General features: G+C 38.4%; 2 protein-coding genes across 2 annotated transcripts in view; one reads left to right on the forward strand and one right to left on the reverse strand.

Moving 5' to 3' along the window:
• Positions 1–13514, forward strand: part of LOC308408824 (uncharacterized protein) — a gene marked incomplete at both ends in the record, with an annotated part of 92269 nt that overhangs the window by 56167 nt on the left and 22588 nt on the right. The window lies entirely within an intron of this gene.
• Positions 265–6017, reverse strand: LOC308395387 (butyrophilin subfamily 3 member A2-like). Its single transcript, XM_080880217.1, has 5 exons — positions 5935–6017; positions 5402–5740; positions 2838–3116; positions 1188–1307; positions 265–795 (listed from the first exon to the last, which is right to left on the reverse strand). The coding sequence occupies exons 1-5, from the start codon at positions 6011–6013 to the stop codon at positions 275–277; spliced, it is 1338 nt and encodes a 445-aa protein (XP_080736343.1). The 5' UTR covers positions 6014–6017; the 3' UTR covers positions 265–274.

Below are 13514 nucleotides of genomic sequence, written 5' to 3' on the forward strand. Positions count from 1 at the left end.
GATTGATTGATTGTTTAAAAGTATATAGTATAAATATAAAGCAAACAAATAAAGAAACATTAGGCATCACATTGCAAAATGACAGCAAGAGAAAAAAAACAGCAAAATCCATGTTTTGTTTGTCGTGTTACTCTGTCCTTTGCTGAGGAAGAAAAGCAAAAAAACGGGTTAGGTTCATAACTGAAGACACTGGGAATGTAAACTGAACACAACACGACAGTTTGTACGTGTGATTTTAGCAAGAAATATATACAAGAAAAACTTACACACCTGTTCATTGTTTCTCGCTTGTTTCTCTGACAGTTTCTTCTAAATCTCTTTCATGTTTTTGTTTCTCTCTCAAGTGTTTAATAATTTGTTCCTTGTCTTTTTCTAGTTTTCCCTTTCTTTCTGTCATTTGGATTATAATGTTCTCCGTTTCCTCCATTAGCTTTTCTGTCATCTTTAACAGTTCATCATGTACTTTTATTCTCTTTTCCAGGTAAATTTTTTTATCTCCACGCTTCTGCATTATTTTCTCTTTGTCAGTTATTGGAGTTTCTTTCTCTTTTTTCATGACCTCTTTCATCTCTGCCTTGTCCTCCTGCAGTAGTGTGATGAGTTTTTCTCTCTGGTCCTTCAGAAATGTCTTCTGCTCCATCAGTTTTTCAATGGTTTGTCTGACATGTTTTAAATCTTCCTCCTTGTTCTGCAACTCATCTTCAAGTCTTTTCTTTTCCTCACATTCTCTCTGTAATTTTCCCTCCATCTCTGTTTGATGTAGTTTGTTTTCATCCTCATCATGTATGCTGATTTCTGTGTGAATAAAAATGCAAAAAAAAAAAAAAATGTTCAAAAGTAATATCACTGAGAGCTAAAAAAAACAGACTTGCTTGCTACAGTAAACATTTTTCCCCCAAAATTTCACATTTGCAGGGGAAAATGAAATCATAAACAGCATCACAAAAAAGTTAAATAATTCGCACTGAAACAGTGTTAATGAAACCTAATAAATATCAGGTAGATATATATATTATGTTTTTAAGAAACATTTTAAACTAAAACACTAAAAAAATATAGATTATGTTGGTTCCAAAGGTAGGGATAAATTTAGTAATCAGTACATGTTTAAAGTTCCAAACTAATGCATCCATGAATTTAATGATTATCTGCGTTTGTCAGAAAAGTATGATAAAGTTAGAACTTACTGGTTTTCTTTTGTCCGCATTTCCATATTAGTAATACTGTTGTACCAATCAATATTAAGCAAACAGCTAGGTTGATAGTAATCTGAACAGCAGGATTACACTGGACCAAGTAGAAATCACCTTAAATTAGAAAGCACACAGAATATACTGTCTGTAAATAAGAAGTAATGTGAATAACTAATAAAGTCAAGCCATAGGTGGACTGGCCATCGGGCATACTGGGCATTTGCCCGGTGGGCCGATGGTGATTTTTCATTTTCATGGGCCGATGGGTTTTTTTTTTGTTTGTCTTTTGTAACGGTATAAACAATGAAAGGTGGTGGATTGGCCAGATGTTGGCAGATGTGTAAAAATAGCTCAGTTGTTTGGTGGTGGCTATGGCGGAGCTTCCACTGAGGCCAGCAGGTGGAATAGGGAAAGGTGAGGCAGGAGGAGGAGAGACCTGAGACGGCCGCAGGTGAACTGAACTTGAGGTAAGAAGTTATGACCTGCAGTCTATCTGGGTCAGATATAAACCAAGTTTAGCTGTAGTTTATTTTCGTTGTGCTGACTTTTTACAGTCAGTTACAATAACTCGTACTGCTACTAGCTAGCATGACGGAGTTTCTATACAGCTGGGTGGGTGCTATGATGTTACTGATAGTGAATTTTATTTTATTCATAAGGCTAGTTAGTAGAGTTGCCCACCGTCCCGTAAAAAACGGAATGGTCTCATATTCAGAGAAAATATTACGCGTTTTGTATTGAGCTGAAAAGAAACAAAGTTTGTCCTGTACTTCAGCTAGAATGAAAAAAGGCACAAAGCTGGAGTTATTCTGTGTCTTTGCTGCACAGCTGCCGCTTCTTCTCTCATTCTCTCCCCTCCCTCTCCTGTTGCTACCTCAATCATGAAACTGATCAATGATCAGCTGATCGGCTTTTCTGACACCATTCCCGTCTCTCTTGTTTATCGCCCACTTTGCGCCAGAAAGAGGGAATAAGCGGATGTCGCGTTAAACAACAGCAGCATGTTTAAGCTTGATCAGCTGTTGATAGAATTTATTTAATATTACTTTCTAGTATCAGCTGATGTTTGCTGGAGCCACAGCCATAGAGCTGCTGGTCATGATATTGGTTTGGATATGTGGTGAGAGGGAAACATGAAGATGAAACCAGGAGATTTCCTTACTGAATCATCAGAGTTGAACAGGTGATGGAGAAACAGGTTTACCTTTTAGGTGGCATCAATAGGCTAAAGGGAAGTTATGAACTATTTCTGAGAGACAAATAACACCAGGATCCTTTTCTACGTAGCTGACAGCTGGAAACTGTGCAGGGGCGGGTCTAGCAAAGTTTTGCCCGGGGCCCAGTTTGGGAAAATAACAGGAATGGGGGGCACAAAGAAATACTTTTCTTTCTTATTCTCATTTAAAATGTCTCACTTTTAACAAATAATTATCTGAATCTTACAACCAAAGTTGTTATCTGATGTAAAATGTATAGAAATCCTACATAAATACCAACAAGACTGTACATCACTGTCACAACAGCGTTTGTTTTCATTCAAAGGCTTTTTGGCACCATTCCTGGTGGGCCGGTCTCTAGTCAAAATGCCCGGGCTGATTTTTTGTCCCAGTCCAGCCCTGAGTCAGGCATATATCATTTTTCTACCTGATACATGGATATGTGCTTCTTCAGTCTGGTTGATGTTCTTCTGTTGGACTCTGCAGGTGAGACTGTAGGTCTGTCTCTTGTTCACAGTCACAGTGCTGCTGACAGTATAGAGGCCATCAGAACCTTTGGCACTGTTTGTAGATTCAGCTGTGATTTGGTTTCCCTGACTGTTCAGCCAAATCACCTGAGGCTCTGGATACCAGCCGTTAGATTTGCATTTAAAGAAGATTTCATTTTCGACTTTGGATATCTCCATGACTACAGAAGAAACAGAACCTACAGAGTAAAATAAGGATAAAAGTTACTTGGAATGCAAAGTTAAGAATTAAAACATTTTTGAATTATTTCAATGGTTCATGTTATTCCAAATCCCTTCCCGATTACCTTCGATTACTCTGTGGTCACGCCATATAGCTTTTTGTTGAAATGGTACAGTGGCCTAAATTGTAATTATAAATACTACTATGCTCTTTTAAAGATCCATTATGGTTGTCCGATTTAATCCTGTTACATATTTAAATGTCCATCTGGTCAGGTCAAATGCTTTTTTCTTTTGTAGTTTTTCACCCAGCTGCCCAAATGTTCCTCTCATTGGCCTTAATGCCCTATGAAATGTCTCTAATTCTAAATACCACTATACCATACCATATATATACAGTGGGGCAAAAAAAGTATTTAGTCAGCCACCGATTGTGCAAGTTCCCCCACTTAAAATGATGACAGAGGTCAGTAATTTGCACCAGAGGTACACTTCAACTGTGAGAGACAGAATGTGAAAAAAAAATCCATGAATTCACATGGTAGGATTGGTAAAGAATTTATTCGTAAATCAGGGTGGAAAATAAGTATTTGGTCACCTCAAACATGGAAAATCTCTGGCTCTCACAGACCTGTAACGTCTTCTGTAAGACGCTTTTCTGTCCCCCACTCGTTACCTGTATGAATGGCACCTGTTTGAACTCATCATCTGTATAAAAGACACCTATCCACAGCCTCAAACAGTCAGACTCTAAACTCCGCCATGGCCAAGACCAAAGAGCTTTCGAAGGACACCAGGAAAAGTATTGTAGACCTGCACCAGACTGGGTAGAGTGAATCTACAATAGGCAAGCAGCTTGGTGTGAAAAAATCAACTGTGGGAGCAATCATCAGAAAATGGAAGACATACAAGACCACTGATAATCTCCCACGATCTGGGGCTCCACGTAAGATCTCATCCCGTGGGGTCAAAATGATCATGAGAACGGTGAGCAAAGATCCCAGAACCACACGGGGGGACCTGGTGAATGACCTGCAGAGAGCTGGGACCAAAGTAACAAAGGTCACCATCAGTAACACACTACAACGGCAGGGAATCAAATCCCGCAGTGCCAGACGTGTTCCGCTGCTGAAGCCAGTGCATGTCCAGGCCCGTCTGAAGTTTGCCAGAGAGCACATGGATGATACAGCAGAGGATTGGGAGAATGTCATGTGGTCAGATGAGACCAAAGTAGAACTTTTTGGTATCAACTCAACTCGTCGTGTTTGGAGGACGAAGAATACTGAGTTGCATCCCAAGAACACCATACCTACTGTGAAGCATGGGGGTGGAAACATCATGCTATGGGGCTGTTTTTCTGCCAAGGGGACAGGACGACTGATCCGTGTTAAGGACAGAATGAATGGGGCCATGTATCGTTAGATTTTGAGCCAAAACCTCCTTCCATCAGTGAGAACTTTGAAGATGAAACGAGGCTGGGTCTTCCAACATGACAATGATCCAAAACACACCGCCCGGGCAACAAAGGAGTGGCTCCGTAAGAAGCATTTGAAAGTCCTGGAGTGGCCTAGCCAGTCTCCAGACCTCAACCCCATAGAAAATCTGTGGTGGGAGTTGAAAGTCCGTGTTGCTCGGCAACAGCCCCAAAACATCACTGCTCTCAAGAAGATCTGCATGGAGGAATGGGCCAAAATACCAGCTACTGTGTGTGCAAACCTGGTAAAGACCTATAGTAAACGTTTGACCTCTGTTATTGCCAACAAAGGTTATGTTACAAAGTATTGAGTTGTATTTTTGTTATTGACCAAATACTTATTTTCCACCCTGATTTACGAATAAATTCTTTACAAATCCTACCATGTGAATTCATGGATTTTTTTTTCACATTCTGTCTCTCACAGTTGAAGTGTACCTCTGGTGCAAATTACTGACCTCTGTCATCATTTTAAGTGGGGGAACTTGCACAATCGGTGGCTGACTAAATACGTTTTTGCCCCACTGTATATATACCATATCACTATCTTCCACACCTCTCTCCTGTTAGTAAACTGCACTTCTTGAGAACTCAATAAACTATGCCATGCGTCTGGTCAGTCCAAATCTCAATCCAGTTGTTAGCTCAAGTAAGAACTAATCTGTCTTTCCCAAAATGTATTCAACTTATATGCTCCTGCAGATGATTCACTTCCCAGTAGAATATCCATCTTGTCATCCAAGGTAAGCTTTTGTTATTTGTCAGTATCCCATGCCTTAATGTTTTTCCTTTTTTTTTTAAGAGCAAATGGTATTGATGTCAACTTACCAACAACGAGCTCCATCCCAGTTTCTGCACCAATTTCAGGAACAAGGCAGTTATACATTCCTGCATCAGACACTTGCGCTTTGGAGAGTTTCAATGAAATGTCACCGCATTTCAGTTTATTGACAGACAGTGATGTTCTTCTGTAGTATAAAGTATTCTGAGTCACGAGCTCTGCATCGTCCCGCTTTAAGTGGACAAATCTTGGTTTAAGGTCACGTCTAGACCATTCCACAGTCAAGTCAACAGCATCCCTAGCTGGATCTAGCTGGCATGGTAAAATGATGTCATCCCCTGTAATTGCAACCAATGGTTGAGTTGGACCAATCATCTGAGACTGACCTGTGGATAAAGTATAATAAACGAATAATATAATTACACTTCATTTGGGTAATTTTTCTTGGGCTGCAATTTCCCAGGTGGTGTTTTCTTTATATCTTTCCTCCAGTTGTCTTGCAACACTCCCATCACATATACACAAAAAGTCTCACCACATTAACATTATGTTCATTGTTCAATATTATTCTGCAACTTACCTCCACAATGCCATGTTAGAAGAAGAAGGATAACATCATGATAGAAAACCAAGAGAAGCCTGTCCTTCATTGAATGCATTCTCGATTTCTGCATAGTAAAAATAATATAAATACAGTGGGTATGGAAAGTATTCAGACCCCCTTAAATTTTCACTTTTTGTTATATTGCAGCCATTAATGTACACACAGCACCCCATATTGACAGAAAAACACAGAATTGTTGACGTTTTTTGCAGATTTGGAGGAGGTAGAGCAGGTCATCTGCTAATCTGAAGGTTGGTGGTTGGATTTGCATGTAAGATTGAAAGCACATTCATAGAAAAAACATTCTGTGAATTAAGCCCTTTCAGTACTCAGAGTAGAAAATTGCTAAGAACCATTTACCTGTGATATCAGTTACACAGTTTCAAATTTATACATATATTCTGTTGTGCTTATCTTTTGTTGTTAAAGTTTTCAGTGCTGGTGCAGTTTGCATAATAAATGTGCTCAATCATGAAACAGATGTTGATTTAAAAGTAGTTTCACACACACGTGCATAGAAATCACTCTTGGGGCTCCCTGGTGGTCACACCAGTTGCAAAAAGACAAGAATTCCGTGCATTAGCCTACAATGGCAAATGGTTGAATCTGAGGGAATACAGCAAAAAATGTCAAAAAATACAACTTTTCTTCAAAATAAAATGCTGACATTACAGGCTGCATGGTTTTATACTACAACAGTATTACAAGAGAGCATAAAAAATGTGGTTTCAGTAGAAGTGAATGGGGCATTTTTGTGTCGAAAGACACTACACAAAAAATGCAATCAAATCGATGATGTTGCTGTTCGTTGACATGCCCAAGAATCTAATCACCCCAATGTCACATCCTCATCCTATTTATTATATGGAAAATTATTTTTTGTGAGTTTGTTTGAATAAATAATTAATACATCAATGTTTAAGCTGTCATTTAAAGGCTTAAAATCCTAAAAACAACACCAACAAATGTTTTATAATTTTGAAAAGTGCTCAATTTGATTAAGTGATTAATCAGTATGGATGACATCTAGTTCAAAACTGTGAACAACAACAACATGATTGCCAAATAAATAAAAGTCCTGAGAAGGGCATGTGGGTTTTTACAGTGTAGTAAACAGTAGTAGCTGCTGCTATATCTTCCTTTGAAAGCAGAAAAGTGAGCTCTCTCGTTTTGATTGACAGAGTACAGAATAAACCTGTTGAGCTTAAAGCTTAAAATCAACCAAACACCTCCAAACATACAGGGTTTTTTTTCTGAGGAAACTGTCTCTGCCCCCAAACAGCTGAAAAGTCGTATTAACTGATGATTGTCACAGTTCAACACTTTAATCTCAGTAAATTCTACAAACGTGCTTCATCTTCAGTCGTTTCAGACAGCTGTGCTCCTGAGTTTGTATCAAGCAGTCATTTTCAAAGAAGAAACTGAAATTATTCATGTGAGTTTACTCCGCCCACTCTGTAAACAGCAGACCAATCAGCACCAGAATGTGGCATTGACAGAAAGAAAATCTGAGAAACCTGCTGCTGCAGTCAGTCAGCTCTGTGTTTTATCTCTTTTGGGCAAATAAATGAAAGAAAAGCACAAAGACTCAGCCAAGGCTGGAGGTGACCCATCAAACACTCACCAGGAACACAGATCAGAACTTGCTCAGTATCAGTGTAACTTAAGCACATGACTAAAACTGAAAGCTCAGAGTTTCTTTTAAGTCACCTCGATGAGACAAAGTCCTGCTTTACGCGCAGGTCTCTGCACGATTCCAAGAACAGTTCTTTATAAACATAATACAGCTTTTTGCTGCTACATTTGGAGCTTTGTGGGAGCTTTTAACAACTGACAGACATTTTTCATCTTGTATGTGCTCACAGTTTGACAGAGAAACAACAGTCTGACTTTATTCAGAGTTTATTCAGTAACATGTAGAAAAAATCCCTTTGTTTTTCACATTTTTAGTGTTTTGTTATAAGGTTCTTGTTTGTTTGTTCTCTGACTCAAAACAAATGAAAAACGAAAACAAACAAATAAAAAAAAAGACTTACCACAGATAAAGACCCTAGACGCTGACACAGTGATTCAATCTGTTACTCTCAAAGTGAAACAAGTCGCTGGAGCCGAGCAGGAAACGAAGACTGAGACAATGATTAACGAGTCACTGCAAACCAGACACTCAAGTCTGATCAGTTTCTAACGTTCACTGCTGCACATTCCTTGGTGTTTATCAGATAAACACTGAGCATGACGAACACAGGGACGGTTGACCTTGATTGCATATTGCATCAGTTCAATGCCGAATCCGATCACATGTAAACCAAAGAGGAGCTCAAAATGGTTTCAGGAGTTTCTTATTACCTTCAACAAGAAGCTCATGTTTTGGCAACATTTGCATTTCATTCTGTCTGTAAACACAACAGCTCTAAAAGTTTGAATGTATTCTGATAAAACTCTGTAGGGTGTAGAGCAGGATCATGTTATAAAAATCCAATAAAATCTGGCTTACATCCATCGAGGTCTTCACGGTAAACTTTATGAGTTGTTGGTTGAAAATTGACAAAAAAACTTAAAAGTCAAAAATTATGATTCTTAAAAGTGTGCTGTGTAATTTCAACATTTATAAAGTACAAAGACTTACAATATCATATCACATTTGACCTCTGACCTCTCCCCAAGTTCAATGGATCAACCTGAAAGTCAGAGTAATGATAATGTGATATAGAGCCATTTATTTAAAACTATGTCATTGTTGGTACTGACAGCATGTAGGGAATGATACATGGGGATTGTAAATATCAGGTTACTTTGGACCTCTGACCTCTTCTTTTGGGTCAAATATGGTCAAACTTTCATAAAATATATTTCATCTGTGCTTCAAATTCTGTTGCCGTGCTTCACGACTCTGTTTTGTTCATTACAGTAATAGGTTACAACCATTTAAATACAAAACAGTACATGTACAATGTTCCTGAATGTTTTTAAATAATCTTTTTCTTATCAAAAAGTTTTTTTCACTTCATATTTATCATGTATGTTATATGAATTTAACTAAAAATCAAATGTATGCTACACATGTAGTCACATAAATAGAAAATAATTATATTTAAAATGATGTAAAGTATATAAGATTAGTTTTAAAAGACTCTTTGACATGTTTATATGCTGGAAGCAGAGGCTCCCACTCATGTGTGGAACAAGTCAGTGTTTTTAATGTTTTGACACAAAATCAAATGGTGACCTCTAGTGTCCAGCTGCACTGAAAGGACGCAGCACAGCTGGAGCTCTGTGTGTTCAGCCTCTGAGGTCTTCAGGTGAACCAGCCTGTAGTTCCAGGTCGGCTGCAGAGTTTCTGACCTTTAAATACAAACATCAGAGGTCTTTGTGATCAGATCAGGCTCTGTGTTTCCTTCCTTCATTTCCCGACTATGACATCAGCTCACAGCTTCTAATGAGTGACAGGTGTTGAGATTCAAGCTGAAATCCAAACTTCTGCTCAATAAGAAATGTTCAAGTCTTCTCTTCAGCAGCTTCTAGGATCTCTTCTTCTGACTCTTTGTGTCCAGCTGATGGTTTCCACATGCTGAGGCTCTCTTCATCAAGGCCTCTACACTGGTGTGTGAGCAGGAGTCACTCTTTAAAACAAAACACAACTGAATATCACAAGTTTAAGAAACTTCAAAGCAGAGACGGAACAACAGAAACAATCATATTTGATGAAAGTGCTCTGATAGAGACTGACCTCTGTCTATGTCAGTATCCACCTGCTCCACCCAGGATCAGCAGGAGGAAGAAACTCACTGCTGCAGCAGCAGCGATCAGTCCTCCTCCGCCTAAAAATAAGAACATCCCACACAGGAGACGTTACTGAAGGAGAACTCAAAGTCTTTGCACTTTTATTCTGAAATTGTTCCATGATTAGTAGAAACAGGGTTTTGCTGACAGGTGAAGCTCTGCCTCTTTTTATTTCATGTTACTGACCTGCTGCCAGGTGACAAACTATCCCTCCAGCTTTTTTGTGTTGCTGCCATCAGCTTCAAACTGAGCTGATGTTTTTCTTTCAATAAATAGTAAAAGGTCTCAATTTAACACTTGGTGTTTTCTATGTTCTGCTGTGAATCAAATGAGTTTATGTGATTTGCAAATCACTGTTTTTATTTATATTTTCTACAAAGCTCCAACTTATTTGAGAATAAGGCATAAAACAGGTCACTGTTTATTGTGATCTTTACAAAGAATATTTTTTACCTCTAATTTTGTTATTTTTCATTCACAGCTGCTGTTTGCAGAGGTCTGGATCACAGTGCTGCTGTTGTCACTGCAGTTTTAGCAACATTTGACTGTGAAATAAATGTTTTTAATTAACAGAGAGAGAAAAAAAAACATGACTCTGTAACTCTGGGAGGAAACATCTGTATATTCCTTCACCTGAGAGCTCCACCTTCTTGATCTTGATCAATGCGTTGCAGCTTTTCAGGCCATCCTTGAACAGCTCCGTCCTCCCAGGTTTCAGTTTTAAAGGGCACATGCCTGTGCTGGCTCTGTGGGTCTTCGGGGTCAGGAGGAAGGTCCAGTCTCCACCACTCATGGTCCTCAACCAGGGGCTCAACATGACATGGCAGGATGGCATCATTGTCATGAGTGGACACGATTAGCTGAGATGAACTGAGGATAACTTGAGACACAGAGAGGAAACATGAAACGTTTTAGTGTTTTTAAAACAGGGTGAAGCTCAAATATTCACATATTCCCTGAGCATCCGGCCAGAGTCAAAGAGCCCTGCTACACATGTTCAAACACTACTGCATACTAGAGTCACTGGGAGCTGCTTTCACGTCATGGTGAAAATCTCTGTAACAAACCGATAGAGGAGGTCACAACATGAAGAAGTAGCAGACACAGAACTGTTTCAGCTGAAGTTGTTGATCCATTTTCACTCTGCAGTAATCTTCTCTGTTCTCTGCTCGTCCATCACTGCTTTTTTGGATCAGCCACCAAATAGGACAAGAACAGACCACAGCAGACAGTGAGGTCTGCAGAAAACATCACTGCTGCTGAACTGACCTCCAATCAGGAAACAAGCAGGTATCATCACTGCAGACCCATCACACACTGAACACTGTAACAGCTCCTAACCTCTGACATGTGTTTCTTTCCACAGGCTAAACTGTCTGTATTTAAAACATCCACCATACCTGCTGCTGAACCACAATGTGCTGTTTATACTCCTTACTGTACACACCCGTGTATATACTGTATGTATATAAACCAATTATGCACTCTTTATTTATTCCATGATTTATTTAAAAAATATATAAATATTTCATGGAAACTGATTTAGAAAAAGCTGCTTTTTATTTAATTTTTCACATGTTAACCTTTCAAATATATTCAGCAGAAATTAATAGCTATTATTTGAGTCTGAAATGTCTTTCTGAGCTTCCTGCTTAAAAAAACCACACACAAAATGAACAGTATTGCTTTGCTATAACAAACTCCATGTAAACAATCTTGGTATTAAAATAAAGCTATCGCTTCTGACATTTCATCAGAGATGTAAATATTATAGTTGATTCTACTGTGTCAATTATACTGAGGCTCGAAGATAGAAAAAGTAAGTATGTTTTAACCTCTTCTAATTTATTTTTGGATTTTATTGCATAAAACCACTTTCAAAAAAGATTTGAAAATATGCTTCAGTAGACAATAAACTCCAGAAAACCAGGAACCGATGTATGGACATTATATAAAGATTGATGCTGCTGAAGTGAAACAGTAAAAGGTGATAAAACTTTTGATAAACTCATTGCCAGACATGTTGCCATTGGAGCATTTTGGCACCATCTACCAGTTTAGATTTCTTTGGTATTGAACGGCAGAAATGATTGAACTTTATATACATGTCAAAAAATGGTTGTTTTTTTAAATTATTTTTTTAAAGAATTACCCCCACACTCAGGTACATTGGATCTTTTTGCCTTTTAGAAAACGCACTTTTTGAAAATAGCCTTTAACTTTGGTTTGCTTCTCTGTAGCTTGTAGAGTGGGCTCGCTAGAATGGGTTAGGGCGCTCTTGGATTAACTGGATCTAGTTCAGTTATTCGAGTAAACAATGAAGATCAAGATCCGTTAGAGTTTATATTCCAACACAGCAAAATGAGCAGAGAAAAAAAGACAAAAAATATAAAATCAATTTGCAGCTGAATGCAGGTTTCCCCAACCTTATAAACGATGCATTTGCATAATCTTCAACTGAGACTGAAAGTGTCACTTGGATGAGTGACAAAACGTTTCTCCCACTGAAAATGTCCAGTTGAACAGAATCACCTTTTTGGGATTTCCTTACCTGGATGATTGAACATGCATTTAGACAATTTAAAGTTGAAAGTTGAAAGTTTCAACTTTAAAACAACTTTATTACTTTTTCTCCTTTTCCATTTTCTACTTAACATGGAATTAACAATAATCCCATTACTTTTGAAAATTTAGTCACATATGAATATACTTCACTCCTTTTTTCATTCAGTTTATGAAATTTATCTTCAATTAGATTCATCCTCAGTTCATTCTCATCCATTTTGACATAATCTCCTTTTACTTTTTCCCTTTAAAACTTGTGGTTTGCTGATCACAATATACTCAATAAAAATAGTCAATTGAATATATTGTACATTTACAATATATTCAAACAGGCTGTGTAACTCACTCACCCCTCCCATCCTGTTCACACACACACACAGACTCAAAGCCTCTGAGGTCATCTTTACACAAACAAGCCACTACATAAGAAGTCTAACTGAAAGGCCCTTCAGGAACACACGGAAAACCTAATCCACACCAAGCCCTCTTGCCACCATGGAGTTGTGTAACTACCTCAGTGACCTAACCCTCAGAGTAGATGAGTCATCTACCTCATCCAGAGACTCTGCTTCCTCTACGGAAGACATGTTAGTGAACTTCAAGTACTCCTTCCACCATCCGACAATATCCTGAGTGGAAGACAGCGAGACTCCACCCGCACTCTACACAGTGTGGGTGGAGCACCACTTTCCCCTTCTAAGTCGCCTGACTGTTTTCCAAAATTACTTTGAGGCAGTCCGAAAGACAACATAGCACCTGGGATCCCTGGGACACACAAATCCATCCATATCATTTTATATTTCAATGGATTGAAATGATAAAAGTTTAACATAGAACGCATAATCATGTTTAAAATAAAAGATCTTTATTGTATTTGTAAGGTAATGACTTACAAATAATAAGTCACAGGGTGTCACTGTTGAGCTGCATATACACTGTAGATTTGCGCAATTTTGACAATTGTCCCCTACAGGACACCCTAGGTCGAGTTTCCTGTTTGTGAGGGCGCCATCTTGGCTCAGAGTTTTCTGTGATTACTTTGCAAAGTAAGCACTGTCTTTGGCATTCCACATGGGTTTAGTTTAAAAATCAGTATTATACTTTGTAAAATGGTGATTGTCCAGTCAAACTATGAATATAATGTATTTATTGAGATGTTCATGTACTGTCTGATGAGAGTGTGTTTATGTTTGGAAATATCTGTGGCGATT

This window comes from Rhamphochromis sp. 'chilingali' (assembly GCF_963969265.1).
Source record: "Rhamphochromis sp. 'chilingali' genome assembly, chromosome: 1".
In the NCBI taxonomy this organism is placed as follows: Eukaryota; Metazoa; Chordata; class Actinopteri; order Cichliformes; family Cichlidae; genus Rhamphochromis; species Rhamphochromis sp. 'chilingali'.

Excerpts from the sequence above, each read along its gene's own strand:
- LOC308395387 (XM_080880217.1), bottom strand. The coding sequence starts at position 6,013 with ATGCATTCAATGAAGGACAGGCTTCTCTTGGTTTTCTATCATGATGTT. Across the intron at positions 5,741-5,934 it reads TCTAACATGGCATTGTGGAG|GTCAGTCTCAGATGATTGGT; the intron begins GTAAGTTGCAGA and ends CTTTATCCACAG. Across the intron at positions 796-1,187 it reads ATGCGGACAAAAGAAAACCA|AAATCAGCATACATGATGAG; the intron begins GTAAGTTCTAAC and ends TTATTCACACAG.